The following is a 20911-nucleotide window of genomic DNA, read 5'->3' on the forward strand; positions in this document are numbered from 1 at the left end:
AATCAAAACCACAATGAGGTGCCATTATACACCAGTCAGGATGGCTGCTATCCAAAAGTCTACAAGCAATAAATGCTGGAGAGGGTGTGGAGAAAAGGGAACCCTATTACACTGTTGGTGGGAATGCAACTTAGTACAGCCACTATGGAAAACAGTGTGGAGATTTCTTAAACAGCTGGAAATAGAACTGCCATATGACCCAGCAATCCCACTTCTGGGCATACACACCAAGGAAACCAGATCTGAAAGAGACACGTGCACCCCAGTGTTCATCACAGCACTGTTTATAATAGCCAGGACATGGAAGCAACCTAGATGCCCATCAGCAGAGGAATGGATGAGGAAGCTGTGGTACATATACACCATGGAATATTACTCAGCCATTAAAAAGAATTCATTTGAATCAGTTCTAATGAGATGGATGAAACTGGAGCCCATTATACAGAGTGAAGTAAGCCAGAAAGATAAAGACCATTACAGCATACTAACACATATATATGGGATTTAGAAAGATGGTAATGATAACCCTATATGCAAAACAGAAAAAGAGACACAGATGTACAGAAGAGACTTTTGGACTCTGTGGGAGAAGGCGAGGGTGGGATGTTTCAAGAGAACAGCATCAAAACATGTATATTATCTAGGGTGAAACAGATCACCAGCCCAGGTTGGGTGCATGAGACAAGTGCTCGGGCCTGGTGCACTGGGAAGACCCAGAGGGATTGGGTGGAGAGGGAGGTGGGAGGGGGGACCGGGATGGGGAATACATGTAAATCCATGGCTAATTCATTTCAATGTATGACAAAAACTACTGCAATGATGTAAAGTAATTAGCCTCAAAAAAAAAAAAAAAGTGACCTCCATCAGAAAAAAAAAAAAGTAATTTTGGGTTACTTTTAGAATAAACTGGCATAGGAGTATCCAGATTTTTGGCCCACCCTCTTCTGCCATAGTCAGACTTTGAATTACATGCATTTTTATTAATATGGTTAATTGGTATTTGTAAACTTTGTAGTAAATATGTGTAAATTTGTATTCTACCCATGAGACCCTCTGCTTGTGGAAGTCTGGATAGGAGCTCTTTAGCGGGGCAGCCAGGGTGAGTGCAGCCCCAGTTCTGCACTCCTTGTTGCTGACAAGAGAGAGAAGGGGGAGGCATGTGTGCATTCTGGCTTTTTCTGTCTGACAGAGCTGTTTAATGGCGGGAGGTGTTGATTTTAAGTTTCTGTCATAGAAAATAGGCAGTAGAATTTGCAGTTAGTAGTGAAGTAATTGACTCTCAGTCTATATTGGGAAATGAAAGATAAAACATTTTGAAAAAAACAAAAAAATAAAACATTTTGGTGATAAAAATATAACTTTTAAGACATACAACACAATAAGTGAATCCTAATATAAACTGTGGATTTCAGTTAATGATAACATATTGGTATTGGGCCATCACTTGTGACAAATGTAGTGCACTCATACAAGATGTTAATTATGGAGGAGAAGAGGGTAGGTGAGGAGGTCTATGGGAGCTCTATACTTTCTGCTCAGTTTTCCTGAAAGTGCTCAAAAAATAAATAATAATAAATGAAGTCTGTTACTGTAGAAGTTTTAAGTATCCAGTTGAATGTTCCTTAGTGAGTTCGTATCACACAAGTGAGTGTTTAACCTCCTGACCCTTGGGATTTCCTGGGTGAGATGAATCAGGTTTGCAGTTTGAGCTGTTGTGTCAAGTAGATTTGGTCCTCTCTGATTCTCTCATGTTCATTAACTGTGCTTTGCTTTTTCTCCCTCTCTGTTGAAACAGTTGGATTGCCAGGATGCCTTGGAAACAGCAGCCCGAGCAGAGGGCCTTTCCCTGGACCCCTCCATGCATTCTCAGCTCAGAATACTGGATGAGGAACATCCCAAGGGAAAGTACCATCATAGCTTAAGTGTTCTGAAGCCCATCCGGACCACTTCCAAGTAAGATGTTCTGCTAGTTAATGGCTTATCTGTGAAGCACCAGAAAAATTTGGGCTAAGATTATTTGGGGAAAGTTGAGTTTAGTCATCAGTATCAGTTCAGTCGCTCAGTCATGTCCAACCCTTTGTGACCCCATGGACTGCAGCACTCCAGCCTTCCCTGTCCATCACCAACTCCCAGAGCTTACTTAAACTCATGTCCATTGACTCAGTGATGCCATCTAACCATTTCATCATCTGTTGCCCCTTCTTCTCCTGCCTTCAGTCTTTCCCAGCCTCAGGATCTTTTCCAGTGAGTCAGTTCTTCGCATCAGGTGGCCAAAGTATTGGAGCTTCAGCTTCAGCATCAGTCCTTCTAATGAATATTGAGGATTAATTTACTTTAGGATGGATTGGTTGGATCTCCTTGCAGTCCAAGGGACTCTCAAGAGTCTTCTCCAACACCGCAGTTCAAAAGCATCAGTTCTTCGGTGCTCAGCTTTCTTTATAGTCCAACTCTCACATCCATACATGACTACTGGAAAAACCAAAGCTTTCACTAGATGGACCTTTGTTGGCAAAGTAATGTCTCTGCTTTTTAATATGCTGTCTAGATTGGTCATAGCTTTTCTTCCAAGGAGTAAGCATCCTTTAATTTCATGGCTGCGGTCACCGACTGCAGTGATTTTGGAACCCAAAAAATAAAATCATTCACTGTTTCCATTGTCAAGAGTGCTGTATACTAACTAAACAGCATATTTTAAGTGTTGGCTTGCCTCTCCATGTGTGTTAACAATTTTGTGCTTTGGGTTTTCTCTCCTCAGACACCAGCACCCAGTGGACAATGCTGGGCTCTTCTCCTGTATGACTTTTTCTTGGCTTTCTCCTCTGGCTCGCAAAGCCCACAAGAAGGGGGAGCTCTTGATGGAGGATGTGTGGTCTTTGTCCAAGTATGAGTCTTCCGAGGTGAACTGCAGAAGGTAGGCGTCTCTGGTCCACCCTCGTCTCCCACAGACTGGATATGTAGGGCCTGAGCTAGGAGTGTGGGTCTGGCAGTTCCAAGTTCAGAACTCTGAGTCCTTTTAGGATTTGAGCTGTGCTATAGAGGGGGGTAGCCTGGGGGTGACTTTCTCTTTGCTCTTCTGCTTTATCTCCTATTTTACCTTGAATCCTGTTTTAACTACGGGCTTTCTCTCTCTCTCTCAGCCCCGCTTCTCTTCCTGAGTCTGCAGGGAGATTATGTTGCTGCCTTGTGACAGAGTACATTTTTGTGGTAGCCGATTATCATGATTAAAATCTAGTTTACAACTTTACACTTTACCAGAGGATCCTTCAGCAAGGGTTGGGGACCCTTGAGAAAGACAGATTCTATTCAGGGATAATTTTTGTGGGTGGAAGGAAAGACTTTGGTTCTCATCATTTTCTGAATCCTGAGAGGCTGCCTATACAGGGTAAATATGTGGTTATCAGGAAGGGTCTTTTTTCCCCAGAAGGTGAAGACTCTGTACATAACTTTAAAGGAGAGACTGGTATGAGTGATGGCAGCAGGGAGGCTGGGGTGTGCGTATTCCCTGGGAAGATGTGTAACGGAGGACATGTGCCCTTGTTAAGACTAGAGAGACTGTGGCAAGAAGAGCTGAATGAAGTTGGGCCCGACGCTGCTTCCCTCCGGAGGGTTGTGTGGACCTTCTGCCGCACCAGGCTCATCCTCTCCATCGTGTGCCTGATGATCACTCAGCTGGCGGGCTTCAGTGGACCAGTAAGTCCTAACCATCCTTTCTGACAGTCTCCAGGGGCCCGGCCATGGCCAGCTCTAACATTCTTATTCTGTTTCAGGGATTGTGCTCATCTTTGGGCTAGTTAGCAACCTTAGAGATGCCTCCAGGTCTGTTGCCAGGGAATGACTGATATTAGGTGAATAGTGGTTTGTGACAACTGGAAGGATGAGGGGGCCATGTTACCACAGAAGAAGTGGAACTGGCTTGCTTCCCTGGGGTGGGGGTGAAGCTGAGTGATTCCGTTTCTGCACAGGACCACGCTGCCGTGCTGTGTGTTGACATGAAACAACAATCCTGGTGTGGGCAGTGTGTCTTGCTGTGCTGTGAGTGGCGTTGTGTGGCGTAGGCTGTTGAGTTGGTGCTGGTGACACAGCGAAGATCTGGGGGCAGAGTTGTCACATGTTTGCCGGTTCTGTGACAAAGGAGCCCTCAAGAAGCTGGAGGACTGTTGAGATTTTTAGAGTCTAACCTGAAGTCCATTTTCAGTTTTGGTTTATAGTGTAAACTGTGTGGCAGGTGTCGGGGTGGCAGCCCTGGTTTTCCTAGTGTTGCTGAAGCAGAGTAGGGGAGAATAGTGACCATCACACTGTTTTCTGGACACCTGTTTCTTACACCCACTGTGCTGCCCTTACACTTGAGACTTTGATTAAATCTATTTTCTACATATTTGCCTTGAGGCATCGGAGCAGTAGTACTCCTTATTCTGTGCATTTTCCATGTGTGGGTAAGCTGGAGGTTCATGGTTTTGGTAAGTATGGGCCTAAGATGCATGGTAATTAGGTAAAACTAATTTGCAGTTTTTCTGTTATGTTCTTTTGTTGTTGTTCTTTGTTCATTTGTTTTTGTTTTTAATGTTTGATGCCTTTAAAAAGTTTTTGATCTCTTTTCTGAAGCAGAGAACACTCCTTTTCTGGTATTGGGTTTCTTATTAATTGACCTTAAACTAACACACTTTGGTATAAGTTTTTAAGTAAGAGGGACCATGTAACTGAATATCATGTCACTGACCAAAATGGCAAACGTTTTCATAGGACCAGCTTCCCCCAAGAAGAGCTTCTGTCATTGTTTCACTACAGGGCTGGTGGCTGCTCTGATCTTTCGAAGAATTCTTTCAGCTGGGTAGCACGGTATACAGGCTTCCTTGATTCTCTTTGGTCAATGCTAGAATTTCATTGGCTCTCCCACCTCCCCCCCAAATTTCCATATTGTTGGGATTTTAATTTTTCACTTGGGATAAAAAGTTACTTATGCTTGTTCAGCTTGGGGGCCTTACAGTCACTCCCTTGAGCACCTGCGTATTCTTTCACCTTCTTTTAAGGCACTGTGCACTGGATTACTAATCTCTAGTAAAGCGTCCTCAATGCCAAGGAGAGCTGAGAGCCTTCCTTTAATAGGAAAACAGCAGCACGCTTTTCCTTTTCTTCACTCTCTTTAAGAAGAGCCCCTTAAGGCCTGTGTTATTTCAGGAGACTTTTCCCCTGGAACGATCAAGAAAGCAGTGGTTCCATCCACAGTCTCTCATTGACAAAAAAGATTTCAGATTGTAAGCAATGGAAACTTCTGTTTTTCAGAGCTCCAGTTCTAACAAATTTCTTTTTAATTGGAAATTGAAGAATTGGTTTTGAGATTACTATTAGCAGTGAGCATACCTTCCATCTGTGGATTTACATCCTCTGGAAGAATATCCATTTTAGATTTTTTGCACATTTTCTAATATGGCAGGACTTTCAAACTGTCTTCATCTGTTCTTACAGAAATCTATGTAAGAACTAAGTCCCCAGATATCCTATATATATATATATTTTTTTTTTTTTTTAATCTCCCCTCCAGCCTCACTAAACCTTGGTAGCCATATGCAGAACTAATGAAACACAATCAAGTGACTGTGTTGTTTCATTTTTTTAACTGCTGGCTGTCCAGGGCTGGACATTAATGATCAAGAGGGGTTTCAGTCACACTAGTGGACCAGCACTCTGTACATGGCGTCTAAGGGTCAGCATAGTGTTAATGGAGAACCAAAATCTATAAGGGTATGATCCTGACCTCCGATGAGTGGCCAAATTGCTAAACTTGCAGAGATGATTTGTGGCCTTCTTGGATTAAAACAGTTTTAAAAGACCAGGCCTGACTTATGATTTGTATGTAAAGAATTAGCATCCGCCCTGTAGATCTGCAAGAGACGGCTTCCTCCTGCAGTGCAATCTCTTGGTGAATGCTAACTCTGCTCACGGGCCTTTGCGGGAAAGGACAGTGAAAAGCCTCTAGAGAGGTAAGTTTCCCGCCCTTCCAGCCTCTCTCCAGCTGCAGCTTGCTTGGTGCTGTCAGGATCTGGATTTGGGGGGAGTGTCTCTGTAGTGGAACCAGTGACAGAAGCTGTTCTTTAGAATTTTCAGGATGGCTGTATTCTGCGGTCAGAATGAGAGAGTCAAGCTGGGCAGAATCTCTCGCCAAGAGTTCAGGTAAGGTAATGTTTATTCACTGGGAATGGACAGCCAGATAGCTATGCTGACAATCTCGAGTTTTCTCCCAGTTTGTTTAAATTTAAATGATAAATTTGTAAGCTTTTAAGATGAAATTTTGGTTGGTTTTTTCATGAGAACCTTTTTATTTCCTTTGTTCCATACAAAATGGTTTGAAATGTAATTGTTTTTTAAAAACGCTGTGTGTGTTGAAAATTCTTTAATCTGCTGTTTCCTCTTTTCCCTCCCCTTTGAAAGTTTTATATAGTGTAAGCATTCATTTTGTCTTTTACCTTCCCCCTTCTCCTCCCCTCTGGGAGGTCCTAATGCTATTGCCTGGTGCTGAAAAGCGGCACAATAAAGGTTTGGGAAGGAAGGAACCCCAAACTACAACCTGCTGTCCTTTCACGCCTTCCTTTGGAGACGGCTCCGTCAGTGCCGAGGTGTGTGAGAAAATGCTTTACCGCACCGCCATCTTACTGAGTTGCTTCACGTGAGGAAAATGGGGTTCTGACCCTGCCACTCAGTGACTCAGTTCCACATTTTGGATTGCATACTGGAAAAAGAAGCCAACCTTCTTGCTAGTAAACCAGCAACCCAGCTGTGTGCAGTGGTGACCCAAGCAGTGGATATAAAACCTAAAAATTCAAGGGAGGGGAGAGATGGGATACACAGTTCTTGGCATCTGAAATCTCCTATTTACTTGATCAGGTTGTTTACTGAGACTTGACGGAAATCTGATTGGTGGGGATCTCTTAGGATCTAGTCAACATCTGGTTTCCTCTTAGAAAAAAAAACAAGAAATACCGATTCACCCAGAGAGAGTCTGGGTTCTGGAATTCAGCATTAGCTGCTTCAGGACGATTGTGTCTGGCCTCCATTTTGGTCTGTCAGTCAAGCGCTGGTTTCCAGCTTCAGTACCCTTTAAAGGCTATAAGGATTGGGGTAGATGGTGGATGGGTTTCTCCTTAATTTTGTTTTCTTCCTTTAGGGAGGGGGATTGGTTTGGCTTTCTTTTTGCTGTGGTTTGTTTTGTTTCATTTTTGGCAAGATCGACTTTAGCTGTAAGGACTCGAAAAGACTCTGAAGGATGCCACCCATTTTTCCTTGAGGCCTAGATTTTTGTATTCCGTCCTGAGCAAGAGGTCACTCCTCACGGCCTAGTGACCCAATACGCCAGTGATTTTAAGCAAGAGTCCCCTTTGGGGAGTTTTCAGTTTTGTTTTGTTTTTTAACTCTCTTTCCTTAGCAGCGAGGTCTTTATTCCTGAAGAATCTCCTCTATTGCAGACTCACTGCAACTTCAGGAGCCCTAACCGATTAAGTGCTGTCAGCTTGATGCGCTCCTCCGGACTCTGGAAACAGATCTCGGTTCAATGCTGTATTTCCACTGTGTGTAGTTAAAAAACAACAGTCGCAGCCAGACGACCTGTTGGCTGGCTAGCCCTGTATAACTCAACTCTGTATGTTCCCATGTATGTTACCGCAATGCTTCTCCTGTTGTACAGTGTCTGTGAGATGCTCTTTGAAGATGGTACTTTTTTTTTTCATTTTCAATAAAAGTACATGACCTCCCACTTCCTAGTATTTAATCCTGTTGCTGAATGTGCCTTGTGTGAGTGTGTGCTCCGGCGTTGCAGGACCTCAGAGCTGGAGGTGGCACTCGGTGGTTCTGGGGGCTGCTGCCTTCCCTCCCTGCAGGTGGTGTTAGACATGTGCTACCTGAGGTAACATGTTTTTGTTTTTGGGAGGGAGTGGGGCATGGGGGAGGGCCCGTGGGAGGGGCTCTGGATTGTGGCTAGTCTGCTTTATTTGCTCTCTTCTGTACTATTAAACTGCTGATGTTTATTTTCAGGAATGTTTTGCAAATGCACTTCTCACTCTTCCCCAGTCCAACTGTAGGTACACTGTTCCTTTTTATCAAATAAGCACGTTTGAAACAATCCAAAAAAAAGAAAGGTCTTAATTTCATGTAAAGAAATGTATCATTGTGTGGAGATACTGGAATAAGGTCAACTATATACTTTTTAATGACCAGTGTGTTGAGAATGAATTTCAGCTTATGGACAGGTTTATGTTACATTAGAAAGAGTATCAATTTTGATGGTATCCTAAAGGAAGAAAAGTTTCAAATTAGACCTGCCTCCTGCAAAATGCCCTGCATAAATTGCCGAGGGTGGGCCGTCAGTAGTAATTGGTTCTCCAAGAAGGTCTTTCTCTGCTTAGGCACTTGTCACTGTACAGTGAAAATGCCTTCTCTTTCTAACTTAACATAAAACTGTGCTGTGGTGTGTGGGTGCGGTGGAGATGCTGACGGCGGTGTGTGTTTCTCCCTGTAGGCCTTCGTGGTGAAACACCTCCTGGAGTACACCCAGGACACAGAGTCTAACCTCCAGTACAGCTTGCTGCTAGTCCTGGGCCTCCTCCTGACAGAAACCGTGCGTTCTTGGTCACTTGCACTGACATGGGCGTTGAATTACCGAACTGGGGTACGCTTGCGGGGAGCCATCCTAACCATGGCGTTTAAGAAGATCCTTAAGCTGAAGAACATTAAGGAGAAGTCTGTGGGTGAGGTGAGTGAGGGGTGGTGGCTTCAGGGCAGAGAGAGAGCTCGCAACCTGGGCTTTTTCCTTCCCTTGAGTCCCTGCTCTGTCCTTTACCTTCCTGCTGAGCCAGCATCTGTGTCCTTGCAGTGTCCACTCACTGCTGTTTGTATCTCGTAGCTCATCAACCTGTGCTCAAACGACGGACAGAGGATGTTCGAGGCAGCTGCTGTTGGCAGCTTGCTGGCTGGAGGACCTGTTATTGCCATCTTGGGCATGGTTTATAATGTAATTATTCTGGGACCAACAGGCTTCCTGGGATCAGCTGTTTTTATCCTCTTTTATCCTGCAATGGTGAGTAAGCCTTTTTACTGTATTTTGAAAGCTTCTCCTCAGATGAATTACTTCTGTTGGGCTTTATACAGTTGACACCACTGAGGTGTCACATCTTTGATTGGAAAGTTCCTTTAAGCAGGTACCTGGTTTGGAAATGTCTGGAAAGAGTTAAACAGTGTACAGTCCACACAGGCAGAATTTTGACTTCAGAGGAAGTCAGACATTATTAGAATAAAGGCAATAGCTCCTACATGAGATTTAAAAAGAGAGTGTGAGTGAGGAGAAGGTCAGCAGGTGAACTCTGCCCCCAGGTAATACAGGAATAGTTGAGTCACTCCATTTCAAGCTGATGCTAACTGATATAGCTCTCCTGCTTTCCTTTGGTTTCATTGATAGCCGTGATTGCTCTGAGTGCAAATATTTGCCTTAACTTTCTTCCAAAGGGATGAGTCAAGTACTATTATCATTTAAGAGACCATTTTTATTAAAACGCAGTACAGGGACTCCCCTGGTGATCCAGTGGCTAAACTCTGTACTCCCAGTGCAGGGGGCCCAGGTTCAATTCCTGGCTAGGGAACTTGATCCCACATACCACAACTAAGGATTCCACATGCCACAAGTAAGACTCAGTGCAGCCAAATAAGTAAATAAATAGTAAAAATATTAAATTTTTTTAAAAAGGCAGTATAACTACAGGATGCTCACTTTTATAATAATCTTAAGTGGGTTTACTTCCCAGAAAGAGTAGACAGTTCTTAATTCTGAATAAGCTCTGATTTGGCATGACATTGCTTTTCCTTTCAGATGTTTGTATCACGGATCACTGCGTACTTCAGGAGAAAATGTGTGACCATCACAGATGACCGTGTCCAGAAGATGAATGAAGTCCTCACCTACATTAAATTTATTAAAATGTATGCCTGGGTCAAAGCATTCTCTCAGAGTGTACAAAGTGAGTTTAAAGACTTGATATATGTATATTGGCTTCTTTGCTTTCTGAACACATTAGCTACTGGGAATCCTAATGTCATAGGATCAAAATATCGTGTGTTCTTATAATATCCTATGAGCGTTACGTTGATAGGGATCTTAGAGACTGGCACTCATGATCTCGCCTCATAAATGAGGAAACTGAGACCTGACTTGTCCCAAGATAACTCATCTGGTTATGAGTTTTTGATTCAGTTTCAAAGCCCCCTATCTATACTGTCACCCTGCCTGTGATTTTCTGGTCTGGCCATGAGGCCATCACAGAAAACAATAGCAAGTGTCTGCTGAGAGCTCCACTTCTACCCCCTGCCCCCCTACTCTGGGAATGTGTGCAATACGAGTAGGCAGGTGTAAGAACCTGGGGGTGGTGCTGGGAAAGGAGCTGGGCCGGGGTTCAGGAGAGCTGGACTCTGGGCCTCACTCTTCCACTCACTCACAGTAGTTTTTAAGTTTGGTTTCTTTTCAGATAATTGACTTGTGTTGAATTACAAGGTTTTCAGTGCCTGACCCTACCCTGATCCATCAATTCAGTGCAGACATAAGCATGTTGTATGTGAATGCCACAAAGTTTGGAGGAATAATTAACACCTTAGCTGGGCATTCCTAAAGATCTTAACAAAAGTTGAAATCTTGGGCCTTAAAAAGTGAAATTTAAGAAAAAATATATTTAAAGGCACTTTAGAGTTCAAATGAGAAGACATAGTTATAGTTAAACTTAGTTTAAATATAATAGAAATGCCTGTTCGTCAACCATAATCTCATAGTAAGCTAACCAGAATATGTTCCAATTAAAAAGCTGGTGCAGTTTTGGGTTGAATAGAAGAAATATAGCGTTCAGATTAAGGAAACTGTTTTATTTTCAGTGCTTGATTTGTTGAGTGAACCTTCAGGGACACTCCATAAACTTTAATTACGAGTGGTCATCAGAAGGAAGTGACCACTCAGAAGTTCCAGCAATGGATCAGGCCCCTTCTTTAACTAGTGAGTTTGTTGGCAATAGAATGTAACAATTGGATGCTAATAGGATGTCTGCCAAGCCTGTTGTTGGCAGGGTCACCACTGATGGTCCCTTCTGGCTCTCAAATTCTGATTTTCTCAGTTTTCTAATCTTCTTTCTGAGATTCCACTCATCCTTCAGCTCCTGACTTTGGTATCTTTACCTGTGTGTATTAGCTTGAAAAGAGCATTCTTGCTCATTACAGACTTGGATAAGTTATGTGATAAATGTTAAAGCAATGATATGAAATCTTTAAAAGTATGGCTTGAGAGCTGGCTCTTAATATATTTCTCAGTGTTTGGGACAGTGGTAATACTTTTAAGGTCAGTGTGTAGCCTCTCAGAAGAATTGCTTTTGTGTTTGAAAATGTTTTGAAAATACTTCACTGCTTTATTGTCATACTTCCTACTCTGTGGTCTTTTGTACTCCATGGTTCAGTTCAGTTCAGTTCAGTTGCTCAGTCGCGTCCAACTCTTTGTGACCCCATGAACCGCAGCACACCAGGCCTCCTTGTGCATCACCAATTCCCGGAGTCAACCCAAACCCATGTCCATCGAGTTTATGATGCCATCCAACCATCTCATCCTCTGTCGTCCCCTTCTCCACCTGTGCTCAATCTTCCCCAGCATCAGGGTCTTTTCCAGTGAATCAGCTTTTCACATCAGGTGGCCAAAGTATTGGAGTTTCAGCTTCAGCATCAGTCCTTTCAATGAACACTAAGGATTGATCTCCTTTAGGATGCATTGGTTGGATCTCCTTGCAGTCCAAGGGACTCTCAAGAGTCTTCTCCAACACCATAGTTCAAAAGCATCAATTCTTCTGCGCTCAGCCCTCTTTATAGTCCAACTCTCACGTTCATACATGACCACTGGAAAAGCCATAGCCTTAACCAGACGGACCTTTGTTGGCAAAGTAATGTCTCTGCTTTTTAATATGCTGTCTAGGTTGGTCATAACTTTCCTTCCAAGGAGTAAGCGTCTTTTAATTTCATTGCTGCGATCACCATCTGCAGTGATTTTGGAGCCCAGAAAAATAAAGTCAGCCACTGTTTCCACTGTTTCCCCATCTATTTGCCATGAAGTGATGGGACCAGATGCCATGATCTTAGTTTTCTGAATGTTGAGCTTTAAGCCAACTTTTTTACTCTCCCCTTTCACTTTCATCAAGAGGTTCTTTAGTTCTTCTTCTCTTTCTGCCTTAAGGGTGGTGTCATCTGTATATCTGAGGTTGTTGATATTTCTCCCAGCAATCTTGATTCCAGCTTGTGCTTCCTCCAGCCCAGCGTGTCTCATGATGTACTCTGCATGTAAGTTAAATAAGCAGGGTGACAATATACAGCCTTGATGTACTCCTTTTCCTATTTGGAACCAGTCTGTTGTTCCATGTCCAGTTCTAACTGTTGCTTCCTGACCTGCGTACAGGTTTCTCAAGAGGCAGGTCAGGTGGTCTGGTATGCCCATCTCTTTCAGAATTTTCCACAGTTTATTGTGATCCACACAGTCAAAGGCTTTGGCATAGTTACTCTGTTAATAAGGTTGTTAGTTTTGTAGATATTTAAGAAAAATCATTCTGCTTACAAAAATTGTATTTTATCTCATTCATCTTCTTTCAGTCATCTTTACTGCTTTTTTTGTGTGAAAGCCTCTTTCCTAACCCCAGTATACAGTAGGCACCCTAGTAAATCTTAGTTCCTTTTTAATTCTCCATTATTGTTGTATAGTCTTTCCTATAAGTACTTAAGCTAGAAATAATCAACAACCAGGTAAGCAAACAAAACTGTCAATGACAGACATGATTAATGTGTTCATTCCTTTTAAACATAAGAAATTTGCAAAAAGAATCAGACTAAGGCAGAAAATGATTATTGTACTGAGAAGTAATGACTTTTCTGTTAGATTCATTTCTATGACTTGATCCATTTCAAACCTCCGGCTTGCATACCAGCTTTCATGATCAAATTATAATTGATGGTTATATTGACCTAGTTTTTTGCATCATAAATGTTACAGGGTCGTTTTAAAACCCATGGTGGCCAAAGACCTACCAAGTTGTGTTTGGTGACAGATAAGCAGTATCCCATAGTTTCTTTCAACTTGCTTTTTAGAAACTGGCTTGCTTTTTTTCCTTAGAAATCCGAGAGGATGAACGTCGGATGTTGGAAAAAGCTGGGTACTTTCAGAGCATCACTGTCGGCGTGGCTCCTATTGTGATGGTGATCGCCAGTGTGGTGACCTTTTCTGTTCACATGACCCTTGGCTTTGATCTAACAGCAGCACAGGTCAGTAAGCTTGGAGACATTTTAGAAACACCACATGTAGAGATGCTCTGGTTCTCTTATTGCTAGATTTGGATTTTTCACTCAAGCAGTTAATCCAAGTGGAAGAATGGAGATTTAGCCCCAGTGCACAGATAGTGTATGGCTTGTTTTTAGTCAACTCAGCTTTGGGTTTAACTCTGAAATACAGATCATCAATTGATTTAGATTCACTGAGAATTTTAACTGGAGGTCTCATAAAATTTCTATCTTTAAAAAAATATATTGGAAATATATCTGACTCATACCAACATTTGTCAGTCAAGCTGTAGCCCTCTTTAAACCTGAGGGGAAATTGATGATGTTGTGTTACTTTAGCCACAGAGCCTCATCAGGTTCAATTTCTCCTCTTTTCCTATTTTCAGGCTTTCACAGTAGTAACTGTCTTCAATTCCATGACTTTTGCTTTGAAAGTTACACCGTTTTCAGTAAAGTCCCTCTCAGAAGCATCTGTGGCTGTTGACAGATTTAAGGTAAGTGGCTCCCTTCGCCCCTCCATGTCAGGAGCTGTCCATTGCAAAACTAACTGCTGCCTTTATTCCAGTGGGCCACATGGGCTGGCTACACTTGACGTTTTTCACCTTTAGCCTTTTGGCAAGTTGGTAAGAAAGAAGTCAGTGAAAAACTCAGAGGGCCTGTCCATAGAAATACAACTTTTTACCTTTTATAGACAGCCTATGTAGTTCTCGGCTCCCAAAATTTCAGTGTTCCCCTGCAGAGCTAGTCCCTTTTGCCTGGACTTAACATTATATTTGTTATAATTTACTGGGCCTTTAAGTGATTCAAACCTAGGCAATTAGAATGATCAGGAGACTGCCAGCTTTTTCTCACCTTGATCTACATCTACCTTTACCAAAATGCTGCTGGTCATAAACTCTTTTTGATTCTTTTTTCTGTCCTATATATTGGTCATTCATGGTACAGGAAATGCAATGATGTGGGTATAGTATAAAGCTAGACCATACTGAGAAGTGAAGTAAGGATTTTTTTTTTCTTGCAAGGGATTAGTTGATCATGCCTTGGCTGTGTTCTTTGTGCTTTCAGAGTAACACGAATACATGATACAAGAAGTAGATATATTTGGGAGGGTGGAGGGAGGTAGATATTTGGAAGTGGTTAATAATTAAAAAAACGAAAACAAAAAGAAACAGCACCTGTGTGGCTGGACTCCCAGCTGTTGGCAAAGTGGCTGTTGACAAAGCCACTGCTGAGAGTAGCTCTGCTAATTCTTCTTGGCTGCTGAGAGCAATACAAAAGTAAGGTTCTCAGCCTTGTTGGTCAAGAAAGGTAGTCCTCAAGAATGTGCCCCCCAGGCCCAACCCTCCATCACCCCAACGTGGTTGCTAGAAGGCCAAATTCCAGAGCCATATGAAAAGAAATGACTTAATCATAATCAGAGCTTTATTTTGCAGAACTCACAATATCTAGCTTGATGAAGGCAGTTTTTTTTTAATTGAAAAAATCTTAATTGGATTTATTCAGTGATTCATGAATTGGGCAGCATGCAATTTAGTAGAAAGAGCTCTGAGGAGTCATACAGAATGAAAGGATTTACAGGCAGAAGGGACCAGGAACAAGGATGTTATCCTAGGCAGAAAACTGCATTGGTTATTGCAAGGTTACTTTTCTTTAGGGGATAATAGGGGTCTCTCAGGCAGGTTTCCTAGCTAGTGCTGATCAGGTGATTCCTGATTGACTGGTTTAATATTCCATTCCTGGGAGAGCTGAAACTGTAGTTAAGTCCTAGTTTGGGGCTTAACATCAGTGACTCTATTTGAGGCCTGTTGTTTTTAACAGCCCATAGGAAGCAGACCAGAATTGATCCTAAATGGATCAATTTCTTCCTAAAACAAAAACACGGCATTTTTTATAGGATTCAAAACCAGGACCTAGAGTCTCATAATGTAATATTCAAAATACCCAGGATACAATCCAAAATTTCTCTGTATACAAAGAACCAAGAAAGTCGAAAACACTGAGATGACCCAAATGTTGGAATTATCAGAAAAAGACCTTAGAAATGAAAAGATAGTCTCAGCAGAGAAATAGAAGAGCTAGAAACTAACCAAATAAAAACTTTTACACTAAGAAAATATATTAATCAAGATTTGAAAATATATTGAATGGCCTTAACTTAGAGATAAATCAGTTGAAATGATCTGTAATAATCAGAGTGTTAACCTCTAAGGCAGATGTTTTGACTATTAATTAGTTCCCTGTTTGTTTCTCAGTCTTCGTTAGTGAATGGCTTTGGTGACATTTTGGATGAAGGGATGGGAATTTATAGTGTAGATTTGTTCACTTCTATTGGAGAAGGAAATGGCAACCCACTCCGTATTCTTGCCTGGAGAATCCCATGGACAGAGGAGCCTGGTAGGCTACAGTCCACGGGGTCGCAAAGAGTCAGACATGACTGAGCGACTTCACTTTCAATTGTTTCTCGAGAGCTCTCTATTCACTTACTAGTGAGAACTTGTATTAGCAGATGGCTTTTCACGCTATAGATCCTTCCTCTACACAGGAAGTTTCAGAGTTAATAATAGAAGCAAAACCACCCACAGCTCTGCTATATACCCCATGAGAATGAGTCGCATTCTGGCTAGTTCCTTTTGTCAATCTTCTCCTCCTCCCCCGCCTCTACTTCTAGGAGTATGATAACTTATAGAAAGGCAGTGAGAAGCCAGCTTATAACTTTTCTGATAAGACAGTCACCACTATAGTGTTGCCAGGTTTAGCCAATAAAAACACTGGACACCCAGTTAATAACTGCATGAGATGTACTTAGACTAAAAGATTAGTCATTGTTTATCCTGAATCAGAATTTAGCTAGGCGTCCTGTATTTTATCTGGGAACTCTATGAGTAGTCCCCTCTTCTGCTCAACAGATACATTCCAATTTGATTGTTTCAGTGACTGAGAATAATGTTTGGATGGTCATCGTCCTCTGGTGAAGCTAAGGTTTATGGTTTATGTAGCTCTAAGATTCTTGGCTGGCAGGTGCAAATCCACGTAGATATGAATTCAGGTGCCTGAGGCCCTTGTGTGCCTCAGTGTGTTGGGGCAGAGTGACTGAGGCTGAAATCCTCCTGGGAGGAGTACGTGGTTGTGGGGAGCCTGTAGGAAGGGAAAATGTGGACAAGCTGTGCAAGTCAGAGGCACTAGCCTAGTTTTTATAGTACATGAGCCCTAAGAGATCCTTTTAGTAACTCTTGAGGTGAGAGAAATGACAGGAATTCTGTCAGCATGTGGTTCAGTCTGTAAAGGTGGACAGAATATTTGGCATGTTATTCTCAGTTCAGTCTTCTCAGGAAGGCTCTGAACAAATGAAACCAATGGCTCTTTTCAGAAAACTAAACTTTAAACTACTTTTTTTTTAAAGGTTGACCAGGAGCGAAGATTATCCAGATTTAGAAACATGACACTTCTGGGAAGATGGAGGATTAGGAGTGGGTAGGAGATGTGGCAGTTTAGGAGTGAAAAGACCAAGTTTAGGAGTTTAGGATTTAGGAAAAGGGGCTTGCTCTCAGGCAAGGGGATTATGTTGTACACTTAATAGCACCTGCAGACTTTAAAGGGCTTTTAAAGTAGTTAGGGATTCTTGGTAACGAAGTGACTAAGGAAAGAGTCCTGCCACTAAAAGTTATCTTTTTTCTAAAGACTTTCTAATGTTTAAAAAAAAATTGTTTAATCATATTGGGAATCCAACTGGTATAGCATCCTATAGAGAGGATCACTTAGTTAAGGGAGGTGTCAGAAGTGGGTTCAAAGTCATGGGCACATGTTGGTTCTGGGCAGAGGTTTATTATGGTCAGTGTTTCCAATGTAATTTCCAAGACATTTAGCTTTTCAAGCATTCCTCTTTTCTTTCCCTGACATGCTTCAGTGGGGTTGGGGAATGGGTGGGAGGGAAGAGTCTTGCTTTCTTCTCAATGGTGTGTCTGAGGGAGATATCCTTCCCTTTCATGCAAGCCCTTTGTTTGAATTCTCACAAGTTCCAATGTAGGACTTGTTGGTGAGAAGATGTACTCTGTTGTCGATCAAACCTTAGGTGCTCCTTTCTAACTGGAGAGAGCTAGACCTGGCCATCAGCTCAGTTCAACCTATCCCTATGCCATGTGCCATGTGGTACGTGAGGAAAGTGCCCAGGCGTGGGGGCCCTGCAGGAGTGGTCTGGATGGCAGAGTGATGAGGGTCAGGGCAGGAGAGCAGTGTGCCCTTTGGTTTTCCTGCTTACATTTTACTGCCTACTACTCAGCAGCTCCTGAGTGAGAACAGAGGGCTGCAGACCAGTCAGTTAAATATCCCCTGGTCCTCTTGAGAGTGGTGGAAAAGGAAAGAAGAGTTTAGCATGTAACTGGTAGCATAGAGTGTGGGCCAATTGAGGAGGCCCCTGTCCCTCCTGAGGGTGTCCCCACATTCCTGTGACCTCTCCATGGGCCTGAGGCTGGGCTACACTAATGAGCTACCTTTTGCCCTTCAGCTTCCTTCCACTGTATAGCCTGATGTGTTTTGCTACGTGAGTGTACGCCCTAGGCTTGTCTCCCTGGTCTTGATCCAGTGTCTCATCTTTGCACCTCTCTCACAACTCCTATCAGAGTTTGTTTCTAATGGAAGAGGTTCACATGATAAAGAAAAAACCAGCCAGCCCTCACCTCACGATAGAGATGAAAAATGCCACCTTGGCATGGGACTCCTCCCACTCCAGTATCCAGAACTCACCCAAGCTGACCCCCAAAACGAAAAAAGACAAGAGGGCTGCCAGGGGCAAGAAAGAGAAGGTGAGGCAGCTGCAGCGCACTGAGCACCAGGCGGTGCTGGCAGAGCAGAAGGGCCACCTCCTCCTGGACAGTGACGAGCGGCCCAGCCCTGAGGAGGACGAGGGCAAGCACATCCACCTGGGGAGCCTCCGCCTGCAGAGGACGCTCTACAACATCGACCTGGAGATCGAAGAGGTAACCGCCTCCTGGGTGTCCTCTGGGGAGAGGGGGCTGCTGCCGGTCCTCTCAGTAGAGTGCTTCGTGGCTGGGAGTGACGGCTGGGAGTGGCTCTTTGCACCAAAGAGCCAACCTGGCCAGGTCCACTCTAGAAGGGACTCTTAGGAATTTAACAATAGAAATGAATAACAATAGAAATAAATTCTAGAAATGCTCTCATGAGATACTCATTTTGTAAACAAGGAAATGAAGCATTCAGGCGGGTTTTCCACAGTCTTGCCCTGAGGAGATTTGATTGTTATAGTTATATGTGAGCTATAATAATGATTTCTGATTATAACTCTGTGTGAGCTGCTCATTAGTACTGGGCTATGCATAGCACAGAACCTGGCATATAATAGTTACTCCCAGTGATGCTGTCATCAGCAGTTCTATTGTAACTTTATTTTTTAATGAAAGTAAAGGCCATTATGGTATATGATGTTACAGCCCAGGACTAGAGTGTCTCAGAAGTCTCCCTATAGGGAGTGACTAAGAGACACTCCAGCTTCAAGGCTTAACCTACAGAATATGACTGGGAGCCAGCAGCGTGTTGAGGGCTGCAGCATCCAGAAAATCCCAAGGGTATATATATCTGCTCACTCCACAGCCATTTGTCCTTAAACTTTTTATTTTGTATTGGGGTACAGCCAATTAACAATGTTGTAATAGTTTCAGGTGAACAGCAAAGGGACTCAGCCATACATATACATGTATCCATTCTCCCCCAAGAACTCCCCTCCTATCCAGGCTGCCACATAACATTGAGCAGAGTTCCTTGTGCTATACAGTAGGTCCTTGTTGGTTATCCATCTAAGTATAGCAGTGTGTACATGTCCACCCCAAACTCCCTAACTATCCTTTCCCCCCACCCTTCCCCCAGGGTGATCATAAATTCGTTCTCTAAGTCTCTGTAGCCATTTTGAGTGCCATCTGTCTGTCAGGCACTGTTTTAGAGCAGCAGAAACCAAAATCCCTGCCCTCTTGGATTTTGCCTTCTTCTGAGCAAAGGCAGATGGTAAACAGGTAAAGGGGCTACAGAGAAAAGGGGATGAAGGGCTTGATGGACAGAGAGCAGGTGTCACTACAGTTTAAATAGACTACTTGAGGGAAGGCCTCAAACTAAGATTCTGCATGCCTCAGGGTACAGCCAAAAAAAAGGTAATAACAGGCATGATGCTTTTTTTTTAAAAACAAATTGAAGGCTTCTGGCAACCCTGTATCAAGCAAGCCTATAGATGTTTTTTTCCAACAGCATTTGCTTACTTCATATTTCTGTTATGTTTTGGTAATTCTAGAAATATTTCAAACCCTCCATCAGAGAAGATTACGACTCATTGAAGACTCAGGTGATGGTTAGCATTTTTTAGCAATAAAGTGTTTTAAAATTAAAATAGATACCATGTTGTTTCTTAGACATAATGTAATTGCACACTATATAGGCTAAAGTAAACGTAACTAATACAAACACTGGGAAACCAAAACACTTGTGTGAATCACTTTATTGCAATATTTGCTTTACTGCAGTAGTCTGGAACCAGACCTGCAGTATGTGCAAGCTATGCCTGTGTTTGAGCAAAGACTTGAAGAAATGAGCCATGAGGATACATGGGGGAAGAAGAGCATTCAGGCAGCGGGAACAGAGCACGAAAGCCCCGAGTGTGTTAATTGTGCTTTTCACAGGAGCAGAGTGAGCGTGGGAGAGGGGAGGGTGCTGAAAGCAGAGAGGATTGGCGTGCCAGAGCCTTCGTAATGACTTCTGCTTTACTCTGAATGGATAGAAAAGCCACTAGAGGGACTGGAGGAGAAGAGTGATGTGATCTGACTTGCAGATGCAGAGAATCATTCTAGCTTCTGGATTCAGAAGAGTGTAGGAGAACAGGGAGTGAAGCCAGGAGAACCAAGGAAAAGCATTAGAGTTTTCTGGACCAAGGTGGTGGTGACAGAGGTGGTAAGGAATGTTCATCTGCCTCACTGGGTGTGGTCTTCAGGGATTCTGATGTGGTGTGAGGCATGTTGTTGTTGTCCAGTCACCCAGTCGTGTCTGACTCTTTGCGACCCCATGGACTGCAGCACGCCAGGCCTTCCTGTCCCTCACCATCTCCCAGGGTTTGCCCAAGTTCATGTTCATTGCATTGGTGATGCCATCCAGCCATCTCATTCTCTGACACCCTCTTCTTCTGTCCGCAATCTTTCCCAGCATCAGGGACTTTTCCAGTGAGTCATCTGTTTGCATCAGATGACCAAAATACTAGAGTTTCAGCTTCAGTCCTTCCAGTGAATATTCAGGGTTGATCTCCCTTAAGACTGATCTGGTTTGATCTCCTTGCTATCCAAGGGACCTTCAGGAGTCTTCTGCAGCACCACAGCTGGAAGGCATCAGTTCTTTGGCATTCTGCCTTCTTTACAGTTACAAGCTGGAATCAAAACAGGCAGGAGAAACAACAACCTCAGATATGCAGATGATACCACTTTAATGGCTGAAAGCGAAGAGGAACTAAAGAACCTCTTGATAAGGGTGAAGAAGGAGAGTTAAAGAGCCTGCTTAAGACTAAATATTAAAAAAACTAAGATCATGGCATCCACCCCCA

At 43.0% G+C, this 20911-nt stretch overlaps 1 protein-coding gene across 5 annotated transcripts in view; it reads left to right on the forward strand.

Moving 5' to 3' along the window:
- ABCC5 (ATP binding cassette subfamily C member 5) overlaps nt 1–20911 on the forward strand; it is an 87995-nt gene that overhangs the window by 26935 nt on the left and 40149 nt on the right. For 3 of the 5 annotated variants that reach the window (XM_070466313.1, XM_070466311.1, XM_070466312.1), the window contains exons 3-11: nt 1796–1953; nt 2756–2911; nt 3543–3690; nt 8507–8740; nt 8891–9064; nt 9851–9998; nt 13163–13311; nt 13713–13820; nt 17943–18299. In XM_070466313.1, coding sequence (XP_070322414.1) covers nt 1796–1953; nt 2756–2911; nt 3543–3690; nt 8507–8740; nt 8891–9064; nt 9851–9998; nt 13163–13311; nt 13713–13820; nt 17943–18299 — 1632 coding nt within the window. Of the gene's footprint in view, nt 1–1795; nt 1954–2755; nt 2912–3542; nt 3691–6093; nt 7745–8506; nt 8741–8890; nt 9065–9850; nt 9999–13162; nt 13312–13712; nt 13821–17942; nt 18300–20911 lie in introns of those variants that run through there. The other 2 variants (XM_070466314.1, XM_020879990.2) reach the window with 2 other exon arrangements.

The sequence above is a fragment of the Odocoileus virginianus genome, chromosome 4, assembly GCF_023699985.2.
Source record: "Odocoileus virginianus isolate 20LAN1187 ecotype Illinois chromosome 4, Ovbor_1.2, whole genome shotgun sequence".
In the NCBI taxonomy this organism is placed as follows: Eukaryota; Metazoa; Chordata; class Mammalia; order Artiodactyla; family Cervidae; genus Odocoileus; species Odocoileus virginianus.